Source organism: Myotis lucifugus, unplaced genomic scaffold (assembly GCF_000147115.1).
Source record: "Myotis lucifugus unplaced genomic scaffold, Myoluc2.0 scaffold_307, whole genome shotgun sequence".
Lineage (NCBI taxonomy): Eukaryota > Metazoa > Chordata > Mammalia > Chiroptera > Vespertilionidae > Myotis > Myotis lucifugus.
In genome coordinates, this window is record NW_005871355.1 from 281,148 (window position 1) to 305,513 (window position 24,366).

At 54.4% G+C, this 24,366-nt stretch overlaps 1 protein-coding gene across 1 annotated transcript in view; it reads right to left on the minus strand.

Annotated features, from left to right (window-relative positions):
• Window positions 1-24,366, minus strand: part of ZFAT (zinc finger and AT-hook domain containing) — a 56,889-nt gene that overhangs the window by 29,874 nt on the left and 2,649 nt on the right. The window contains exons 2-5 of the mRNA XM_006100273.3: window positions 13,735-13,911; window positions 6,406-6,657; window positions 2,112-2,300; window positions 205-355 (exon numbers count right to left, since the gene is read on the minus strand). Coding sequence (XP_006100335.1) covers window positions 205-355; window positions 2,112-2,300; window positions 6,406-6,657; window positions 13,735-13,911 — 769 coding nt within the window. The remainder of the gene's footprint in view (window positions 1-204; window positions 356-2,111; window positions 2,301-6,405; window positions 6,658-13,734; window positions 13,912-24,366) is intronic.

Genomic DNA, 24,366 nt, shown 5'->3' on the forward strand with positions numbered 1-24,366 from the left:
ATGCTTGTTCTACTCTCACATAGATGTTTCTCTCACTCTCAGACTTTCCTCTCTCTCTAAATATCAATAACCATTAAAAAAAAATAAAGAAAGAAGCCATGTCCCGTACAAAGCAGGGCCCTGCTAACCTAGCCTGCTGTGCTCGCGCCCTCTGTGGGGACACTGGCGCCAGCCTCGCTGAGTCACACAGAACCGGCACGGTACCTGCTGGACTTCATGGGCTGCTCGTACGGCGTCTGCTGGATGGCGTACTCCTGGTACCCTCTCCGAGGCGCCAGGTCCGCGGAGGTGGCCTCGGGGCTTGTGGCTCCTGTTTCTGGGGGCCCCGCCTCCACTGGAATAATCTTGGTGGCACCTGAGGTGGAGGCACAAGGCACCGCGTGTTAGAGAGGAGCCTCGAGCGGCCCCGCCCCAGCCGGGCGCAGGAGCAGAGCCTGGGGAGTAGGGTTCCTTACTGCCCGGTACCCTGCATGGCATCAGTTTCCCTTCAGTTCATACATGTAACGTGTGCATGTGTTTGGGGGGAAGTGTCCTGAGGTCCATTTTCACTTGATCTATTAACTAAAAACACAAACATATCGATAGATACATGCCTATGTTTACCCGCAGGGCATTACATGAATCACGTGTGGGACTGCATAAAAGTCAACTGGCATCGGGACCGTGTAAGCAGTGGGATCAGCTGGTCAGCGGTGAACAGGCAGGCAGGCGGCCTGGGTCCATCCCCATAGGGCCTTCCCCACCACCCGGGGCCTCTGCTTCGCCCAGGAATCACGCAAAGGTCGCTGCCCTGCATTCTACATGGGAAATGGCCCAAGGCCTTTCACAGCAGCAGACACTTCGTACGCGTGTACATGCGTGTGCATACACGCACATACATGTATCGAGTGCAGTAAAGGAGAGGCTCCAGCCTACCCCGTTTCTGTGATGGCGAAGGCAATGAATCACCCCTTCACTCCCACTGACAGGATCTCAGAGCACTAGTCAGCTTCTCAGACGGTATTGTAGCCACTTCCCCCAGACCCACACTGCTTTGGGGGGGGTGGGGGGGCAGGTAAAGTGGCTTTCCAGAAAGTTCCAGTCGCCAACTTTTATCAGGATCATTCTCTACTTGTCCCTGTACCGGCACTGAGGTATTAAGAGGCATTTATTCAGCATTTTCAGGTTAAATAATGAGTCACTGTTAGCACTGAAAATAGATGCTTAAAAGGCTGCAGCTGTTTTTAAAATCTTAAACTTGATTTTTGTTTGACACCAATCACTCCAAATGGATTGGAAAAAATACACCATTATTTTACTTTGGAATCTACGATCACAAACTGCTTTTAGTCTAACCCTTCCTGGAAGAAACCTTTTTTTTAAAAAAGTAGTAAAATATGTCCACTTGCTACTTTCTGTGAAAGGAGAGGCAGACGGAAATGCCCAGCATTGTAAGCACTTGATGAGCCCGCTAAACCGCACAAGGGGACGAGGGCGGAGGGAACCGCACACTCAGGGGTGAGGGGAGGGCGTCCAGGAGAGGGGGTCGGAGCAAAGAGAAGCTTGCGGGTTGGCACTGCTCCTGATGGGGAAGGGAAGGGAGGGAGGGGAGAGGAGGGAAGGAACAGGAGGGGAGGGAAAGGGAGGAAGAGGTGGCTGCAGCCAGTGGCCACAGCAGTAGCCCTGGCACCTTCCCTCTCCCCCTGCCCCACAGCAGCCCTGGCAGTGACACTGCTGTGGCCCTGATTCATGAGTGATTAAACGGCGAGCCCGACAGTGAGAGAGCTGCCCAGGATCCCAGGCAGCCCTGGCACAGCCTCGCCCAGAGATTCTTGTGTTGTCACTCCTCAACTGTCATGGTAACCAGGGGTAGGTCGCCTGGGACAGGTCACCTGGACGGGTCACCTGGGGTAGGTCAACTGGGATGGGTCTCCTGGGAAGGGTCACCTGGTGTGGGTCACCTGAGACGAGTTACCTGGGATGGGTCACCTGGGACAGGTCACATCGGCTAATCACCTCGGATGGATCACCTGGCCTAGGGCACTCAGATAGGTCAACTGGCCTGGGTCGGGTCGGCTGGGTCGGGTCACCTAGGGTAGCTCACCTGGGACGGGTCACCTGGGGTAGGTCACCTGGGATAGCTTCGTGTGCGGTTAACACCATGCTGACGATGGGCTTCTTTGCTCCGGGCCCCTGCGCGGCCTCCTTTCCCAAAGAGACCTTCTGGACCTTCTCCGTCCTCTGCGTCCGAGGTCGCCTCGGGGCCTTTTCTCGATCTTCTTCCTTAAACTTCTTTTCCAGTTCAAGGTCAGATTCATTACCTAGCGAGCCAACACCAAGAGGGATAAAGTGGTCACAGCAGCGAGCGAGAGAGGCGCAGGTGACCTTCCATGGGGGCGACGGGGATGCATCTGGGAGGCACACGGACCGGTCCCCTGAGCGAGCCGCCCCTGCGTCACCTCGGGCCTCGTCTCTGGTTCTTCATCGCATTCGAGTCACCCTGCCCAGGCCACCCCCAGGCCCTGGATGCCTCGTGAGCCCCCCAGAGTCCTTGACGTCAGAACACGCACACGGCAGGCCCACGCGGCCACGGGCAGAGGAAGCGCTAACTGTGCGGGCGGTCGGGTGGAGATGCCCACGCGTTCGTTTTTCACCCACACTGCGGTGACAAATGTTCTAAAGTGCCTGTCCTAACTGCCGAGAACTAATTAAACCTCAGGCGCCCAGGAGCCGAGTGCCATCGGCCTCGTTACTGTGAGGCCCAGGACAGTGGCCAGAGCGCAGTGATACGGACTCTGCCCGGGCTCCCCACCGATGTGTCCAGGCCCACAGTCTTTCCATCTGACCTGCGGAGCTGCCCCTCCCGCGGCCTGCTCACATCCTCCGCTCCCTCTCCCTAGCTCTGAGGAAAGGCAGGTGCGCCCCTGCTTGTGGTCCCCACAGAGAGAGGCCGGGAAACCAGCACAGGCGGGCACATGGCCTCTGTCTTCCCCGTGACCCTGTCTCCCTGCATCCTGACTGCGGAGAACCCCAGCATTCCCCAAAGGCGCCGTGCCCCACGCTGCAGGCTTCTGGTGAACTGACAGGAGGGAAAATGCCTCCCTGCCCCTCCCCGCCCCCACAAGGCCAGGCATGGAGCCCTCCCGGATTCCCCACAGACATGGGCCCCGCCCTGCCCTCTCACATCTGTCATGTGCTCCCCTCTCTGTCCTCCTGGGCAGACACTCAGCACCAGTCCAGGAGCAGGAGGGAGAGGAGGCGGCGAGGACCTGCGGCTGCGGGGACCTCCTTCACATCTGCTGAGCCAGCTCCTGGCGCCCAGAGCACCAGGCGCAGCGGCGCGCCTGCCCGGCTTTAAGGCTGCGGGCCAGGGCTATCACCCAGCACCTTCAGCAATCGGTTGTCACGGGAGAGAGCGTTGCTTTTCAAACTGGGGGTTATAACCCACAGCAGCCACGTGTCTTGGGGAGAACCATCCCTTAAAAGCCCGCTGTGTCTCAGGCTCCATCGCCTGCCACCAGGTCCCGCCACGCAGGATGCAGCAGGCAGCCCACTGAGCCTCAGACAGCCAAATGCAAAGGGGTTGCTCCCTCTGCCTCCCAGCCCCACGGGGCAGCTCCCCCCACGTGGTCACTGGGCAATGCAGCCCCAGGCTGGGCTCCAAGACGTTGGACAAGAAGGACTCCCCTCACCCAGCCAGCGCGGTTCAGTGATTGAGCATCAACCTGTGAACCAGGAAGTCACAGTTTGATTCCGGGTCAGGGCACATGCCTGGGTTGTGGGCTCCATCCCCAGTGAGGAGCGTGCAGGAAGCAGCTGGTCAATGATTCTTCATTATTGACTAGAGGCCCAGTGCATGAAATTTGTGCACAGGTAGGATCCCTAGCAGCTGCCAGCTGCCAGCCGGGGCCTCCCTTCCTTCGTTCCACATCGCCCCCTGGTGGTCAGCACACGTCATAGCAAGCGATCGAACTCCCATTGGTCAAACTCCAGAGGGGACACTTTGCATATTAGGCTTTTATATAGAGACTATAGGCCCGTTGCACGAAGAGATTCGTGCAATAGGCCTTCCTTCCTCTGGCTGCCGGCACCAGTTTTCCTCTGGCACCCGGGACCCAGGCCTTCACTCCAGCCACAATGGAGAAGGCAAGCCTTTTCAGTCTTCAGTTGTCTTCAGTCTTCGCTCCGCGCCTGCATATGCAAATTAACTGTCATCTTTGTTGAGTTAATTTGCATACTCATCCTGATTGGCTGGTGGGCGTAGCAGTGACACCAATTTGCATGTTTCTCTTTTATTAGTGTAGATGTTTCTATCTCTCTCCCTCTCCCTTCCTCTCTGACATTAATAAAAACATGTTTTTTTTAAAAAAAGAATCATCATGAAGGCTGCAAGTGCCTCTCAGGTAAAATCTTCACCTGAGTGCCCTTCTCCTTTAAGAAGGACTTAACGAGAGGAGGCACCCCTGCCGCTCTGCACAGCGTGACCCCAGGCACCACAAGCTTGGAAGGTTCAGGAGTCCCTGTGCAAGCCCCACGTCCTGGCTTCTGTGGCTGCAAAATGCTGTTCAAAAACACCAGCTGCTGCACAGAATGGCATCAAAAGAAACCTGCTTTCCTGGTTCCTTTGACTATTCAAAGGCAGAATCAAGTAAAAGCTGAGTGCATATCAAAGGTGTTATTTTAACTCGCCACGGCGCAGGGCAGGGGAGACGTTTATTTTGTTTTCCTCTAACTGCTTTAACAAGCTACAGAGTCAAGGCCAACTGTGTGAAATGTCGCTAAGCTGCTCTCTACCGAGCACGAATGAAAACAATGACGCGAGAATTTCCCTAAGTGCGGCATATTGTGCTTGGCAACCGAGGAGCAATCGCTGTGGACGTCAGCCACGGGCAGCTGGGCATAAGGTCATCTCTGCATGTGTCAGAGGCGTCGGCAGCGGCCAGAGAGGGAGAAACACCCAGATCTTCTACGTTTCCTGTCGGTATTTGTTCTCGTCTATTTAGTCACTCAAATCAATGGAACTCGAGGCCGGTTTGTAGACAGGTCATTGCCAGAGGAAGCTGGCCATCTTATTAGGAAGCGCCGTGCCTGCCAGGGCCACAGACACCGCCTAACTGATGACAGCGCAGAAAACAAACATCGAGCCACCAGAGCGGAATTCCTACTTCTTACGAGAGGTGCACTACAATGAATGCAACCTGCATCCACGAAGCAGAAAGGGGCCTGGTTTTAAGACACTAGTGGGTAGAGCACGGCTGGCTGCAAGGCAGGAGGAGGAGACGTGGGAGGGTGCCTGACCCCACCTCAAATGAGTGCGGCTCTGGACGATCATCCGTGGGGACCCCAACTTCCTCAATTATAAAATTCTGAAACTGGGTCTGAAAAGGCGGTTTTCTAAGCCAATCTTAGGAGGTCACGTGCTGTGGGATTCAGCTGATCTTCAAATGTCAAAATTACCGAACTGGAGCACACCAATGGCTGCTGGGCATGGGGGTGGGGTGACGATGAGCGGGAGCCCCGGGAGATTTTGGGGTGACGGGACCCTGCTGTCTCCTGCCTGCAGGGGCGGCTGCACGAAGCTGCACGTGTGAGGGTGACAGGGCTATGCGGGCATCACCTCCCTGGCCACGCCCTGATTTTGCGTCTCGTGATGTGAGATGTAGCCACTACGGGGGCCGGGGGGGAGTGTACATGAGACCTCTTTATGGGCTTCCCAGCTTCCTGTGAGACCACAATTATTTTCAAAGCACTAAGTTCTCCTTTGAAAGGGTTTCTCAGACTTTGAACCAGACGGCTCTTCTTTACTCTACAGAGCCCACGATTTGAAATATTTTATCGACCAAATTGCAGGCGTAAAGATCATCCCTTTGCCCGCATCTACTGCCAGATATGCATCTCCCTCACCTCACCGAGGGTAGAGACCGTTTCACCCTCTGCACCCCCAGATCACCTACCGAGTCACCCCATGACTCGTTCCCAGGCTCCCACCACCCCAGGACACGTTCAATCAAAGATTTCACTCAAGCCCTAACCAGTCTGGCTCAGTAGATAGAGCGTCGGCCTGCGGACTGAAAGGTCTCAGGTTCGATTCCGGCCAAGGGCATGTACCTTGGTTGCGGGCACATCCCCAGTAGGGGGTGTGCAGGAGGCAGCTGGTCGATGTTTCTCTCTCATCGATGTTTCTAACTCTCTATCCCTCTCCCTTCCTCTCTGTAAAAAATCAATAAAATTAAAAAAAAAAAAAAAGATTTCGCTCGGTCAAGGCCTATGATCATGACAAAAATAAGCTCTTTCCCAGAGGTGAGAGTTGTATAAATACGTGCTATTTCCAAGTAACGACGGGACCGGGAAAGCTGACAGGAGCAGGAGCGGTTAGAGCTCTTAGAGACCCCGCCACACCCACCCGCCCGCCCTCCGGGCAGTTACCTGCGTCGCCCTCGGCCTCGCCCAGGCTCAGCACGATGATGCAGATGTGCTTCCTCAGCTGGCGCAGGTTGGAGAACTTGCGCGAGCACTTGGGGCACTCCAGGCAGCCGGGGGCCAGGCTGCTGCCCTCCTCCGGGGCCCGCGGAGGGGCCTCGCTCGGACCCACGACGCTCCCCACCAGCTCCTCCTCGGCGCTGGGCTTCTTGGTGGACCCCTTGGGCCTGCCCCTCTTCCTCTTCGTGACGGACAGCTCTACGGGAAAGCAGAGGGCACGATGCAGTCACACGGGCCCTGGGCAGGGCATACACGCACCACCCAGCGTGGGAATCAGTTCTGATGTTTCTCTCTCTCTCTCTCCTTCTCCTTTCCTCTCTCTCTAAAAATCAATGAAAACATTGTTTTTAAGAAGAATAAACTGTTTCGTGTACTCACAACTGGAAACCCACCCTGCACAGTCAATGTGTAATGCGGTGACTTGGAGTCACTGTAGCAGGACCTCTGCACACTCTGCTTGTGTAACGTGGGCACCACCAGCCCCGGTCCCCATCCCCACTGAGACCCAGGCTCAGACACCAGCGAGGAAGCCTCTGGGGAGGGTGCTCGGAGGCGGCGAGGCTTTTCATGCTCTGAACGCAGGACACAGCTAGTCCGGTTATTTCAAGGCCTCGTAATTATCGCAGCCAAACTGTTCTGATCCAAAAAGAGAGAAAATAATTATAATCTGAAACCGCAAATCAGAGGACTAGAGACCTAATATTTCTCGAGGTTCCCAGCGACCTAGCGATTTAAATGTCAGGGTCAGAGCTGCTTCAGAGCAAGTTTCAAGTCATTTCACAACTTGCATTTCTTCTGAAACAGCATTCGCTGTTAAGGCATTCGTCTCCAGCGTGGAGGTGGGGATGGAGAGGGTGAGTGAGCCCTGGCTGGTGTGGCTCAGTGGGATGCACGATGTCCCAGGCACCAAGACTCCCAGGGTGGGATTCCAGGTCAGGGCCCAGGCCAGGTTTTTTAACTCGATCCCCACTAGGGGGCGTGCAGGAGGCAACCCATCCTTGTTTCTCTCTCATGGATATTTCTCGCTCTTCCTCTTCCTTCCTCTCTAACATCAATGAAAACATTTATAAAGAGGGCTGAGCACCGTGCTGCGGTGGCGTGGAGAGGCGCGGTCCCAGCTGACGTGACTTGGCCGCAGGGAGTGGGCACCGCCCGGCTGGCATCCCACCTGCAGGAGGCATCTGTGGCCCCTATCACCTGAATGAACTACCCTCTTTACTCGTTTTTGTAACGTTTGGACAATAATTCGTTTCTATGGCCCGAGTTTCTAACAGGAAGAAAGGGGTGAGCAAGGTGCATCTCCACCCCGTCCCACGTCCACAGGGTGGAGGCCACGCCCACAGCCAGAGGACAGTCCTCGCAGACCCAGGCCCAACGCCAGCCAGGGGCGGAGAGGACCGCACAAGGGTTTTATTTAATCAAAGACAAGGTGAGCGCGATGAAAGCAAGAGCCCACATCATCAAAAATGTACATCACTCAAGTCGCAAGGCCCTTTCCCCGCCATAAGCTCATCTTAGCCACGTAGAAGCCGGAAGAGATGGCGCAGCCCATGTAATTTTCAGACCGGGAACGGAAACGCTCGTTCCGCACCCGCAGCCTGGATCTGGGTTTCCTCACTCCCCGCGGTGGGCCCTGGACAGGCCCATGTGGCCAGCATGCGGGGTGCTGAGAACATGGCTGCGGGGGGGCCGACCTGGGTTCCGACCCCCCCGAGCCTCGGTTTCTACCATGAAAAACAGACACAACCGACTCCACGTTATAGAGTCAGTTAATATGAGAAATCCACCAAAATGCTGGCCCAGCACTCAGGGGGCGGCCCATCAATGACAGCTGTTCACGTGGCGGACACGGCCGTTAGCATTCCGACGGGCTCTCTCTGAAGAAGCTGGCCTCTCCCGGCCAGGCCACTGTTGGATCATGTGTGGCCTCAATGTTCTGTCCATCAGGGCCCTGTTCCCTGATTTCCTCATTTTAAAGCAGATCACACACCAAGGGCTCCGTGACGCCTCAGGCCACAGCCGGCCGGCCTGCCAGTGCCCCTGCGGCTCGATCTCTGCTCAAACCAACTGGAGGATCTAGAAGAACCTGGAACACGAGCAGGGGCGGGCCGGACAGTCCACCTCCCTGGCAGTGGTTTCCAGCCGCCCGAAGCAGCAGGAGATGATGAATTCTCAGAAGCGGGAGCCTTGCAGGTTTATGTGCAGCGCGGACACCCTTCCTGGGGCCGCGGCGAGGCTGCCCTCAGCCTGCTCCGTGGGTTTCAGCACAATAACAGGGGCGTGCGCGTGAGCCACAGCACGTCGTCGTTATTAGGCGCGTCTTGGGCACCACACTAGGCGCCCCCCCTGCATTTCCCATCAACCCCCAAGGGAGGCATCAGCACCATGCCCATTCTGCAGAGGAAGACACGGAGGCTTAAGATGAATCCATTTGCCGGTAACTGGCAGAGCGAGGACGGGAGGCCAGGGGTCTGTCTGTGTCAGCTACTATCAGAGCACAGCGATACGCCTCCCCTGAGCTCTGCAGGGAAGTGGTGATGCCGCCACCCAGCTCCCTGCCGCCGCGTGTCCGACCCTGAACTGAAGCTCAGATGGTTAGAGGGGTAGATGGACAGGAGCCAAACAGGGCTCTCCGGAGACCCACAGACATTCCTCCTCCAGCAAGCCCAGCTGCCCAGCCTCCCTCGGGACAAACAAATATGTACACACACACATTCACCCATATACACATACACACCTATACACAATCACACACACACACACACCCATATACACAATCACACACTCACACACACCCATATACACACTCACACACACCCATATACACAATCACACACACTCACCCATCTACACAATCACATACACACACACCCATATACACAATCACACACTCACCCATATACACAATCACACACACCCATATACACAATCACACACTCACCCATATACACAATCATATACACACACACCCATATTCACAATCTCACACACACACACACCCATATACATAATCACACACACACTCACCCATATACACAATCACACACACACACCCATATACACAATCACACACACACTCACCCATATACACAATCACACACACACTCACCCATATACACAATCACACACACACACACTCCTATACACAATCACACACACACACACACACACACCCATATACACAATCACACACACACTCACCCATATACACAATCACATACACACACACCCATATACACAATCACACACACCCATATACACAATCACACACACACTCACCCATATACACAATCACACACACTCACCCATATACACACACACCCATATACACACTCACACACACCCATATGCACACTCACACATTCTCTTATACCCACACATACCTATGCACAGGAGCTTGGCCCGTTAGGCCGTTCTTTCTGGGGCTACAGCCAGATTTGATTAGGAAGCGGGAGAGGAAGGAGGGCCTCCTGCAGCCTGAGAAGATGAAAAGGCTGTAAAATAAGGCAGAGGACTTCGGGACCTTCGTGTCGTAAAGGGAGACCAAAATGATAAATCAATTACTGCTCAGTTAAAGGTCTAATTAAGTATCTCTCAAGCTAAAATGCTTTGTGAAGGTTAAACCTGAATGGAAATCGCTGGAGAGGAACTAAGCCTCCGCCAGCCTCGAATTCCATGGGCCGCACAGAGGAGAGGAGGAGGGCTGGGCGTTCCGACGAAAAGACTTTGGAAGGAATTTCCTCATATTAAAGCGCCTGAGCTATTAAAGTCACAAGAAACACCTTTTCAAATTAAATGACACAGGCACCCAGTCTTCACATACACAGAAAATGTATTCCAGGAGAATTAAGTCAGAAGCAAATTAGTTAATAAGGAAAATAGTTTATGGAAGTAGCTCAATGGTAAGAATTTGATTACACCTGGGACCAAAGAGCGAAACCGCCTTCCCCCGGCGTCCCTGACGAGCAGGAGAGCAGGACAGGGATGGACTGCATCCGGAGGACAGAACCGGGGTGCTGGTGGGGCTGCGGGAGCCCAGAGAAGACCTCCTACCCCCGCCCCAGGCCGAGGGACGAGTTCCCAGAGACGACCTCGAGCTGCCTGAGCCTTAGGAACAGGCAGGGGAACTGGGCAAAGACCCTGCCAGGCCCCCCAGGCAGAGCGATGGGCCAGGGCCTGCAGGATGGCGAGAGGGAGGCCCTGGGCCTGGGGGCTCACGGTGGGGGAGACGGGGGAGGTGGGCCAGGAGGAGGGAGGGTTCGGCACCAAGGCCGGGGGACGGGGCTATCCCTGACCAACATCAGTAAGGAGGGAAGGGGGGAGCCAGGACACGTGCGCCTTATGGACACCCACACACATCATCCCATGGGAAAGGCAACTGCCCTATTATCACTTGTTCATTTATGATTTATAAACGGAATGAAAAATTCAAATTACTTTATCTCTGACTCACATTGCATTTCAGCAGGAAAAAATCTTAATAAGCAAAGCCGGATACAAGGAGAATGAACCGCTTGGTAACAGGATTTCGCAAAGTTCTTTCCATGGGAATCTGGAAGACGGCTACCTGCCATACGAATTTTACAAAACAGACTGCATTTTCCTGCGTTTACAGATGTTCAACCCAAGGCAGGTATACACACACCTAAAGTTCCTTTATATCCTATATAATAAATCCCTAATATGCAAATCGACCAAACAGAGAAACGACCAGTCGCTATGACGCACACTGACCACCAGGGGGAAGATGCTCAATGCAGGAGCTGCCCCCTGGTGGTCAGGGGGAGCGTCGCTCAGCCAGAAGCCGGGTTCACAGCTGGTGAGCACAGTGGCCATGGTTGGAGCGGGCCTAAGTCGGCAGGTGGACATCCCACAAGGGATCCCAGGCTGCAAGAGGGCACAGGCCGGGCTGAGGGACCCTCCTCCCCCAGTGCACAAATGTTGTGCACCAGGCCTCTAGTATAACTATATATATCTATATATATATCTATATATATGATATTTCAGAGAGGAAGGGAGAGGGAGAGAGAAATAGAAGCATCAATGATGAGAAAGAATCATTGATCGGCTGCCTCCTGCACACCCACTACTGGGATCGAGCCCACAACCCAGGCTTGTGCCCTGAATGGGAATCAAACCGTGACCTCCTGGTTCATGGGTCGATGCTCAACCACTGAGCACACCAGCTGGGCAGAAAATTTGTACACTTGGATCAACACCTCTCATCCCCCCCTTGGCCACCAACGTTCTGCTCTCTGGCTCCATGAACTCTGCGAGTTTACATTCCATGTGCAAGTGAGACCACACTGGGTCTGTCTCTGTGTCTGGCTTATTCTGCTTGGCATAATGTCCTCCAGATTCACCCATGTTGCCAAAGGAAGAATTCCCTTATGTTTTTATGGCTGAATAACGTTCGTGGTTTCCATAGCTCGTCTATTGTGGCTCCCACTGCCGTGGACATGGGGGGGGGGGGAGCTGTTATCTCTGAGAGGCTGATTCCATTTCCTGGGGATACATGCCCAGCAGAGGGACTGCCGGACCCCATGGCGGCCCTGTTTTTTCATTCTCGAGGAACCTCCATACTGTTTTCTCCACAGTGGCTGCCCCAAGCACATTCCCTCCACCAGGGACCCCTCCCCACACCCTCGCCAGCTCGTGATCACTCGCCTTGCTGCTGACAGCCGTTCTAGCAGGTGCCAGGCACTATCTCACAGTAGCTAGCGCCGGTTCTCACTGCCCTCGTGATTGGTCATGGGCACCTTTTATGTACCTGTCGCCATTTGGACATCATCTTTGGGAAAATGTCTGTTCAGGTCTTGGCCTTTATTTCTAACTGGATTATTTGGTAGAGTTTTGGTGCCAACATAGACCTCTGTCACCTTCCCCCTCCCCCAAAGCAGAGAGCATCATGTGACCACCAGGTGAGACGTGAGCATGTGTGACTGCCCAGCTGCGTTCTCGGCGGGGAGAGGACAGTCTCACAGGCCAGGCTGGGCTGAGGAACTCGACCACGACAGAAATCTGCTTGTCCTCCTCGTGCACCATGACTGCTCAGTGCCGGGTCTCAGTGCTCACCTGACGCGCTGACAGCGGCCAGAACAGCTCCTCCCATTGTCTCGGCGACTTACCGCTCTACCGGGTGCGGCTCTGAGCCCTGGGAACGTCCGGGGGACTCATTAACCACAGCACTTCCTGTCCGAGTCGCTCCTCGGCCACTGAGCCAGACAGGTGATCAATAAGCCAGCCTGCTTATTAGAAACGCGTCTGATAATTCCCAGGAAAGAGCAACTGGCTCATCAGTGCGGCCATGAACCCTGGGGGGGCTCACGGCCACTGCCGGGCTTCTGCAGAGGAGACTGGCGCTCGCTGTCTCCCCACATAGTTTTGGGGGGGCCTCTGCCAACTCCTGTTTGCAGCTGCTCCTCCTGTGCCACATCGGCTCTGTCTGTGGGGACCTGGTTCCCCGGCCTGCACGCTTTCTCTGCCCACCCACCGGCTGCATCGGAGGCCAGGCCGCGGGGACGTCTGGGCAGGCACACGGTGACCTCACGGCGCACACTGACCCTGCCCACGAAGGAGTCTGTGCGGATCAAAGCTTTTGGCGATTTGAATCCTTGTTCCAAGTGTGTGTGACCCGTTCAGAAATGCTGTTTTTAATATGTATCATGCATACTAGGCATCATGTATGTTCTAAGAACAGCTTCCCTTTACTGTCCTCTCGGTGCCAGGCGGCATCCAGGAGCTGCAGCCATGTTCTCTGACGTAACCCTCCCAGCCGCCTGCGCCAGGCCAATCTGCCTCACCGCCCAGGTGAGCAAAGTGACGCTGAGGGAAGCTTCAGGGACTGCCGCTCGTGGGTGCCAGAGCTTATCTGACAACAGCGCGTGCTTTTTAATCTGCTGGATGATGCCACCTCCATCCATTCACTAATTCATTCATTCGCTCACTCATTCATTCATTCACTTGTTCATTCATTCATTCATTCACTTATTTGTTCGTTCATTCATTCATTCAATCGTTCATCCATCTACTGACCAGGCACCTAAAGGGACAGGGAATTCAAACACAGTCTTATTTGAGCAGATCCACAATTAGACAGTCATTGTGCCTTCTGGGTTAGATATTTAGATTTTCCACGTTTCTATGCCCATCAGACAAAAACCAGACACCAGACGGAAACCTAGAATCAAAGGATTTGAGAGCAACTCAGCACTATCGTCACAGACACACATCCGTGGGTGCGCCCCCCGCCCCCCCAGCACCCGGCCCCCTCACCATCTCCAGCTTTGCTTGGGTGGGCGGGTTCGGGCATACTCAGAGGCCTCAGGGGAATGATGATCTCATCAACATTAACCCCTTCTTCTCCGTGCTTCTCAGACACGTGGGAGAGGAGCTCCGACTGGCTTGGTGAGAAGAGGTTACAGCATTTACACATGAAGATGGCCGGGTTTTCTGTAAGAAAAAATACATGTTATTTCACCTTCACAGAAACAATGATCCCTCCGTCCACCTAAGAGCAATCCTGAAGGCTGCCCTTGGAGCAGTCGCCCGCCTCCCACCGGGCGTCTCTCTCGTGGACAGCTGCAGAGCCAGGCAGCTCCCATCCAACCTCCCGCTGCCAGAGAGTTCTTCCCTCCGTTTTCAGAACTTGGGTCCTTCTGGATCAAGTCCATATGGACTCCCTGCTACCCAAAGCTGCTCCGCAGCCTAGCTTTCAGCAACGACACGGCAGCGTAAAAACGAGCATGGAACGTGAAGAATTATACCCAACTTCAAATGAATGCGCTGCCTGGCGGCGATGAGGTATTCCAGCTGCACTCTCTTAAATGAGGTGCGAGGAGGAACCGATCAAAGTAGCATTTCTCAAGCGCCAAGACACCGTTCCGCTGGCTGGCACGGAAACCAGGAACAAGGAGGATGGGATCTGTCTAAGCCACTCACTTCCTATTTCAAGTGTCATCACCATCCACAAATATCTACCGAGAGTCCATGGTGTTCATCCACTGTGCTAGACAGGAAGACGGGCTGGGGACAAGGCCCTGATTTCCGAGTCTGATATAGTAATTACAGGCACAGGTAAGAATATTAAACTTGGGATCCAATCACCATGAAAAGCTAGAATGTTTTAAGTATTTTTTATTGGCTTTAGAGAGAGGAAGGGAGAGTGAGAGAGAAACCTCGATGAGAGAGAAACATTCCTAAGGAACCCTAAATGCCAGCCCTGGAAGGAGCCGGTTCTGCTTGGCTAGCGATGCGACCTTTGTTGAAGAGACAGACACCTGCACGGCCCGGCAGCCTGGGTTCCGGAGCCCGGGCCCGGGCAGCGTGCACGGCGCTCCCTCCCGCACACACACAGCCTGGGACTGCACTGGGCCTGGTGCGGAGGGAACGGCTCAGAGCCGAGTGCAGACGGTAAAAGCCCGTGCACGCGAAGCAAGTGCGGGAAGGCTGCCTTCCCAGGGATGAAGGATGATAACCTGCCAAAATGCCAACAAAGGAGCGATTTCCCGCGTTAGAGCAGATGAATGTGAGAAAAACGGGCCTCGTCCCCTGAAACGTGACCATGCTGCCAGCTAACAGTGAGGAGGATGCACCATGTGGATGCCTCTTAGGCCCAAGTAGCACGCAGTCCTCCTGAGCGAAAGGGAAGCCCGGAAGTGCGGGTCTGACCACTCGGGCCCGTGAATTACCCACCAGTGTTAGCTCCTCTGTGCAAGTAAAAGGGAAGCCTCAAAACAGCCGCATCAACTAGGCCTGGCTCCCGAACTCTGACTTGCAATCAGCCGGGTCCGGTGACCTCGGTCTGGGGGCCCAGGAACACGTGGGGCCTCTGACCCCGCTCCTCCCTGGAGAAGGTCATGAGCTGCGATGGGCTCCCAGGTCCCAGGAGGTGGGCTGGGCCCCGGGGCCTCTGGGCAGGGTCACTGGGAGCCAGCGGGTCCCACCCCTTCCTCTGGGCCCGGGAAGCACCCGTCCTGGAGCTGCTTGTGAGGCCTCCGCCCCAGCTCTCAGGATGGAGGGGATGGGACCCGGGACAATGGCTGTGCACCCCACACCGCTGTGAGCACCTTCCCCACCCGCCACCTGCGAGCATCACCTGTAGCCGAGCCCCACCCGGCCCACCGCCGTCTTCCCGCAACAAGGACGCTGCGGTGTGAGAGCAACGAGGGTCATGGCCGAGCTAAGCATCTATCAGCAGCCACAGATGATGAAGTGCCACATCATTAGACTATTAAGTTACGTTACTTAGAAGCGATAGCTTTTTTAAAAGTCTCTCCCTTCATCCCTGATCCGTATAAATCATCCTCTCTGCTCCGTGGGATTGATTAGCTCGAAGGCGAGCTGGGCGCCTCAGCTCCGTCCATTCCATCTTCTCCCCGGGAGGGGAGGGTGGCTGATCCTCCCAGAGCTGCGTTATGCTCCTTGTTCTTCACCTGCCCTGAGGTTATTAAATCCGAGAGAGCTGGCTGTGCTGCGCTCAGCATGGCCAGGGGTGAACCTGGATTGGGGGGGGGGGGGGGTAGATGGTGAAGGATTAAAGAAGACAGACAAGAGAATGAAGCTGGAGCCGGGTGGGACGCTGCTCTCAGATGGACAGCGCCACAGCCTGCAAGCCGAGTCTTTATTTTATAGCCAGATCCCAGGAGGCAAAGCAAGGGCGTGGTCAAGATGTTTACAATGTTCTCGAGGGTTTTGAATCCACTCAATTACATGCACCTGAACTCTATCAAGCTTTGTTTTGGCAGCACTTGCTGCACCTCCCGCAGCCCATATCACTCAGCCACCTGGGACCACAGGTTCGGACCGGAAGGTCAAGCTCACAGCCATAGCCTTTGGCTATCATTGTGCTGGGAGGGCTTTGCCCGCCAAGCTGGGACCTGCACGTGGCTTTGCCACGAGAGGACCGTGCCCTCTCATCAGTCCGAGGCTTGAACCTGTCCAAACGCTGTGGCCGCTCCCCACAGCTGGCAGCTTCCCAGGGGGAGTGGGGATATTGAGCAACGTACAGCCATTCTGCTTCATGTCCAGAACACAGCCACACGTTGTACAGCTCAGTACAATTTAAAATACCTTATTCCTTATCTTCAGGGAGAGAGGCTGGGATAGGACCAACCATTTTCCTTCCATTGCGTTTATTTTACAGAACTTCTTGTTAAATATCTTTTTATTGCTTTCAGAGAGGAAGGGAGAGGGAGAGAGATATAGAAACATCAATGATGACAGAGAATCACTGATCAGCTGCCTCCTGCACCCCCCACACTGGGGATCGAGCCCGCAACCCAGGCATGTGCCCTTGACCAGAATCGAACCCTGACCTCCTGGTTCATAGGTCAACGCTCAGTCACTGAGCCACGCCGGCCGGGCTACTTTACACACTTTTAACCAGCTACGGATACACCCTGTGTCACGTCATCGTCACACGGACTGGGAACTTGCTGTAACCAAGTAACGGGATTCACAGAGGAAGAGTAACGAGCAGGAAGCTTATGTCAGTTAAACCCTCCGGCACTGGCACCCAGCAGGGCTCCCTCCGGCCTGTGTAACCCTCACAACAATCCCGTGAGATGGTTTTACTGTATTTCCTCAAACCCAAGACCTCTACCTCAAGAGGCCCCGATGCACACACCACTAAGAGAAACACCACCCAATAAACGAGGGCTCATCATCACACCAGGGAGAGGCGCCTCCGGGTGGCAGAGATGCTGAAGGTGAGTCGCGGGATTGAGGAAATTCAGCTGCGCTGCAGGTTCCAGGCCCAGCACCCACTGCATGGCCCGGAGCCGGGGAGGCTGGCCGTGGACTGGGGAGAGCCCGACGCCCACCCCTGCTCTCCCCTCATAAGGCCCCATGCCCCACTCGGCACCCTCAACCACGCTGTCCAGCGGGAGCCCCACTTCTGGGTGTCCCCCAGCAGTACCCTGCACCCCGACTTCCGGGGAGGGGAGGAGGAGAACCTTTTCTGAGTGCTGGGCACTTCCACACTCCTCCTCACAGGGACCCTGACAGCAGGGCCCTGGCTGGCCCTCCAGGCACCCCTTCCTTAAGACACTAGCGCCCCCTGTCAGTAAGTGGCCATAATACACTGATTTTGTCGGAACAGGACACGCAACTACCATCTGCTGAAAACTCACGACAAACGTACGGATCTATACGTGAAACGAGCCCCCGTGGGTGTCCCACGGCCCTGCTAGCAAGGCAGCCGTGAAGGTATTGTCCCACGTGACAGAGGAGGGAACGGGGACCCAACAGACCAGCTCCGGACCTGTGTGGCGCCAAAGCTACATGGTCGCTGAACTCCAGGCAGGAAAGCAGCTGTGGGTGCATGCGTGGATGTGCATGTGTCTACATGAGAACATGCCAACCACACCGACACCAAACACAGGGCCCTCATTCATTCATGGGCAGGCACCATACATGTGCTAGCGGCGCCCTCTGGTGGCCGGCCGGGGCACTACACCCTGCACTCACTGGAGAAGCACGGAGCATCCGTCTATTCTGCACACACTTCTCTACATGCAACTCATCAATTTTTTAATTTTTATTTTTGTTACTCTTCATCCAAGGATGTCTTTCCATTGATCTTGTAGAGAGAGTGGAAGAGAGAGGGAAAGACAGAAACATCGATGTGAGAGAAACACATCGATTGGTTGCCTCCTGCACGTGCCCTGAACAGGGCCCCAGCGGGGAGGAGCCTGCAACGGAGGTACGTGCCCTTGACCGGAATCAGACCCAGGACCCTCCAGTCTCCAAGCCGACGCTCTATCCACTTAGCCACACCAGCCAGGGCAGTCATATCAATTGTTAAAAATGTACAGGGGGGAGTGTAAAGTAGAAGATATTGGGGGAACAGATTCTGATTCGCAGGTGAAGGTTATTTAAAACAACACGGTGGGTGAGAGGAGGCCCAGAGGCCCAGACCAGAGCCCACCTGAGCCCCAGCAGCCCCGTGCCCCTGACACAGGTACTTGGCCCGTGGAGCTTCCGTGTCCGCATCTGCACAGGGCTGTGGGGGGGCTGCGGGACACCCTGAGTGCCATGTGTCCAGCTCAGTGACCTCCCAGAAGCAGTTGGACAGGCGCCTACCGGAGTCAGGGCCCGGGGCCCTCAACCCCCGACTGGCTCGCCTCCAGTGTAGGGGACACTGTGTGAGCCTCTGAACATCCTCAGGTCTCCGTTTTCCCTCTGAAAGATGAGAGGCCCTAACAGAAGTGGCCTTCGAATGCTTTAAAGTGGAATTGGTCTTCAGGCCTCATCCAGAGGCTACTGTGTAGACAGACGGACAGAGTCACCTGGACCAACACAAGGACGTGGGACAGCCCCACCCAGCACCCACCTCCCTACAGCCTGGAGGGGCCCCTGTGAACCTGTCCTCCCACCCCCCCCCACCCCACCCACAAATAATCTCCATGGGCCCCCCCAGCTCTGAGGCTCAGGGGCAGCAGTCCCAATAAATGCACGCCCTAATCTGTGGTGTGATCATCATGCCTCTCATAAAATGCCGACGAGCGCGCCAACTTCCACAGCTTGCCGAGTTAACATTTTTATCAAAAGCAAGAGAGAAACCCTGCGAGTGTTCCTTTGCTGGAACCGGATTAACAAAATAACACGAGAAATGCTGGGGATCGGCTATAATTAAGGCTGGGCCCGCTGTGGCACTTTAATTTTAGGCATCCACATTTCTTCCGTGCTGAAACCTGGCATCATTCTCTTCAAGTTATTTTTCAGCCCGCTCCCAGCTAGAGCCCTGGGCAGGCGCACATTTAACACTGTCACCGCCGAAGGGAAAACACCCCAAACACTTCATGTAAGGAGGAGCAGCCCCCATTCTCTAAGTGCCAGCAGGACCCCAGCAGATGTGTGGTTAGCTCTGAGGATGTCGGGAGCCCCCTTAACCCCCATGCAGCCTTCTGTCATCACAGCTGCCTCTAGAGTGACCACGTCTCTGGGATCACGTCCATGTTAAACACAAAATGTGCTGCCCGACCGGCATGGCTCAGTGGTTGAGCATTAACCTATGAACCAGGAGGTCACGGTTCGATTCCCAGTGGGGGGTGTGCAGGAGGGAGCCTATCAGTGATTCTCTCTCATCATTGATGTTTCTGTCTCTCTCACTCTCCCTTCCTCTCGGAAATCACTAAATATATATATGTATTTTTAAATGTGCTAATAGGGTAGTGAAGACCTGGGGGAGGGGGGCAGGGGCTGGGAGGAAGGAGGTAAAGAGGGGGAAATGGGCGACATCTGTAATACTATCAACAATAAAAAGCATATTTTTAAAAATGAATAAAAATAAATAATTTTTATGTGCTAAGTCCTCTCCCATTGTACAATGGGTGTGAGGGGACAGCAGTGCCCACGGCCACCACGCCACCGGCCCGCGTCTCCAGGTTCGCTGTCTGGGTTTCTTTCGGTCCCTTTGTGCGGCTGGCCCACCTTTTCCTCACTGCTGAAGGTGAAGGGTTGGGAACCTTAGCCCTGGCCGACCAGAGTCCCTGCCCACACTGCTAGGGCAGAGGCTGCCGACGGACACATTTCCACTCATCGCTGTCCCGGCCTCGGCAGCCGGCTGTGCGCTCCGGGCCCCCGGGGTCGTCCTGGAAGGAGACGGAATAACAGCCGGGCGGAACTGCAGGCCGAGGTCAGAGACATGCAGATCCGTCTGCAAACTTTAAGTGAAAGGCGGAGACCCACCTCGGCGATGCAGTGTTCTGAACTTGAACATTAATTCTAGGAGAAAGAACTGCCTTTGATATTCAAACCTGTCGAAGGTCCTTCCCCAGAAGAGACCTTTCCATTCAAGCGGGAAGAGCTGCGGGGAAAGGAGACTCCAGCCGCCTCTGCCCCCTCCCAGCCGCCAGTCCGCTCCCGCTTCCTGGGGACTCAGACACGACCTGAGCATTCGGTGTACTTCCCAAACACCTGGGCTATTCTGTTCTGATGAGGGAAAAAGTAACCTTAACTTATGTGTATTAATCTCACAATTCCACATTTAATGAATGTGGAACATAAATCACACACTGAGCCAGCTCGGCATGTTTAGAAACGAGAATGGCACAGACCCGCCTCCAGGAACATAAATAATTTTGTTCGTGAGAATAATTTAAAGTGACTGCAGGGGTTTTTGTGGGTTTTTTACACTGGTGCCCTGCTGCACGGATTTGTGCACATTAAAAGGAAATTAATCAGGCCGAAACCGGTTTGGCTCAGTGGATAGAGCGTCAGCCTGCGGACTCAAGGGTCCCAGGTTCGATTTCGGTCAAGGGCATGTACCTTGGTTGCGGGCACATCCCCAGTAGGAGATGTGCAGGAGGCGGCTGATCGATGTTTCTCTCTCATCGATGTTTCTAACTCTCTATGCCTCTCCTTTCGTCTCTGTAAAAAATCAATAAAATATATTTTTTTAAAAAAAGGAAATTAATCAGAAGGTGGCTGGCGGGACTGGGTGAGACGGGTTGGACACACCCTGGAGCCAACCTCCCGCGGTCCCTCCCCAACCGGCCGCACCTGGAGTGGCGCCATGGCTCGAAGGGCATCTGCGGAGTGAGCGGGGTCCCTCCAGCAGGTGGGGTCCCTCGGCCTGGCCTGCGGGGATCGGGCTGAAACCGGCTCTCCGACATCCCCTAAGGGGTCCCAGAGTGCGAGAAGTTGCTGTCATCCAGGGTGTGGAACGCAAACGCAAGTGTGCAGTAAACCAGATTCGGGCCAACAGTGACCCAGCAACAACATAACCCACGGCCAAAGGTGGAACCGCGGCCCCGGGAGGAATCGGGCTCCCTCCTCTCTGGTTTCGGGGTGCGTCACCCGAGAACCACTGCTGCCATGTCACTGCAGCTCGGCAGCTCCTGCATTGAGTGTCTGTCGCTTGGTGGTCAGTGCACATCATAGCAAACGGTCGGACACTTAGCATATTGGCCAACGCTAAGAGAGAATCACTGACCAGCTGCCTCTTACACGCCCCACACTGGGGATTGAGCCCACAGTCAGAGCATGTGCCCAGACCAGGAACTGAAGCCTGGCCTCCCCAGGACCCCCACGCCTCCCCAGGACCCCCGTGTCTCCCCAGGGCACCCACGCCTCCCTGGAAGCTCACACCCGTGCCTATCAACATGCCTATCCCCACAAAATGAGAAGCAGAGTTCATTCCTTTCGCTACAATATAAGACATACACTCACTCTAGAAATTCACATACTTAAAAAAGTAAAAAATAAACAAACACGTCTGGGGAAAACCCTAAAATAAAATACAACAGGAACAGATGAAGGGAGGCCCGTGTGAATGAGCACCCACCCTGCACGGCAACGGGAGGGGGAGCCCCAGCAGCCGGGGAGCTGGTGTCTGCACCGCAGGCCGCAGGCTGAGCGAGAAGAGACCACAGTGCCCGGGGGACACGGTCCTAGACCCCCGCGGAGGCCTGAGACCCCAGACAGTACGAAACCCTACATGCAAACCCTGCATGCAAACCCTGCGTGCACTGTTTCCCTGCACACACAGACGCGGTGTGACCTACACAGTAGGCACAGCCAGAGGCGACAATAACTAATGAGAGTAATGAGTTCTGTAAGTGCCCTGTGCTCGCCCTTCGTCTGGCCATGACGCACGATGACGCAGTGACAACCCATCCCCGGGGGGTCTGTGTAGACGTCCCTCCCAGCCGTCAAGGACTCGGTGTCTCTCCTTTCGGGGGACCCCTTGCGGAGGGCTCCAGAGAGGAGCCTTGCCATCAACGGGACACGTGTTCCTTCCCGCCTCCCACCCACAACTGTAGCGCCCTTTCACCCCAACTAAGCCCTGAACACCCTGCGTAACCTCCGCAGTTGGAGCACAGATGTCCCCCTTCACCACCTCACACAGGCGGTTCCTTCTGAGCGCGTCTCAGCAGCCTCGGCCTCAGCCGCGCAGGTTAAGGGGCCCAGGTGTGAGCAGGGGCTCAGCCAGGACCGGCCCCCTCAACCCCGCGGCCTCCCCACGACCCCCACATACAACTGTTTTTTCCTAATTGAGTTGGGAGCTTTTTTATGAATTCTACTATTTTACTTACAGATTTTTTTCCCATACACAATCATATTCTCTGTGAGTACGAAAACTGTATCTGCTTTTTCTTATTGGCTGACATCTTCAATAAAAGATGAAATAGAGCCTGGCCAGTGTGGCTCAATGGCTGGGCGTCAACCCATGAACTAGGACAGTGGTCGGCAAACTCATTCGTCAACAGAGCCAAATATCAACAGTACAACGATTGAAATTTCTTTGGAGAGCCAAATTTTTAGAACTTAAACTATCTAGGTAGGTACATTGTTATTAACTTAATTAGGGTACTCCTAAGGCTTAGGAAGAGCCACACTCAAGGGACCAAAGAGCTGCATGTGGCTCGAGAGCCGCAGTTTGCCGACCACGGAACTAGGAGGTCACCTTCGATTCCTGGTCAGGGCATGTGCCTGAGGTGTGGGCTCAATCCCCAGTAGGGGACGTGCAGGAGGCAGCTGATCGATGATTCTCTTATCACTAATGTTTCTATCCCTCTCCCTTCCTCTCTCTGAAATCAATAAAAACTTATTTTTTAATAAGTTAATTTTTTAAAGGTGAAATAAAAGTGACAAAAATTATTCCTATTTTATTCTTAATTTCAAAGAGAAAGCTTTCATTGTATCACCAATAAATGTTTTCTATAGGATTTTAATTTTTTTATTTTTTTATTTTTCAATTACAGTTGACATTCAATATTATTCCATTTTAGTTTCAGGCACGCAGCATATGGTTAGGCATTTATATAACTTACGAAGCGTTCTCCCCGGTAAGTGTGGTGCCCACCTGGCACCGTGCATAGTTATTACCACATTATTGACTATATTAATACCCTGTGCTTACTTCAAAGCTGAGAACTTCCACCTTTTCCCTGAAAGCCGTGGTCGGCAAACTGCGGCTCGCGAGCCACATGCGGCTCTTCGGCCCCTTGAGTGTGGCTCTTCCTAAGCCTTAGGCGTACCCTAATTAAGTTAATAACAATGTACCTACCTATTTAGTTTAAGTTTAAAAAATTTGGCTCTCAAAAGAAATTTCCGTCGTTGTACTGTTGGTATTTGGCTCTGCTGACGAATGAGTTTGCCGACCACTGCTAACGGAAGCACTTTGCAGCTTCTCTGTGTGCATCCGAACTGCCAGCGTCACTACTCTTGCCCTTTGGGGCCGTTCTCATGAAGTAAAATCGGGGTGACCTGAACACACCCACTGGGACACCCGACAGTCGATCTGGTGACCGAGGTGCTGCTGAGTGAGTAGCAGGCGGGAGTGTCTACAGCAGGGAGACGTGGGTGGACCAAGGGGTCACTCACACCCCGATCGGGACCGAGCGGGGCATTTCATCACTCTACTCAGAACGGTGCACAATTTAAAATCCACCAGTTTATTTCTGGAATCTTCCCTTTAATATTTTTGGATCACGGTTGACCACGGGTAGGTAAGTGAAACCAGGATAATGGAAACTGTGGATAAGCCGGGGACTGTTATAATTAACTATTAAGCTCTAGCCCGGCCGGTGTGGCTCAGTGGTTGAGTGATGACTCATGAACCAAGAGGTCACGGGATCGATTCCTGGTCAGGGCACATGCCCAGGTTGGGAGCGTGTAGGAGGCAGCTGGGATTACCTAGGGAGAGAAAGAACAATAAAGGGGAAATCCCGCTGCCAGGCACAGCTGCAGTAGGAGCCAAGAGGGCAGCCACAAAGGGGAGGTGTCCAATCTGGGGAAAGACCTGCCTGGTTAGGGGGAGGGCCCAGCACAAGCCACAAAGGATTACGAAAGAGATTGGTCAGTTCCAAAGAGCTGGTCCTTCCCCAGCCCAAGGTAATGTAATAAGGTTTCACAAAGGCCCCTCTCTCCCTAACACAGTGGTTCTCAACCTTCCTAATG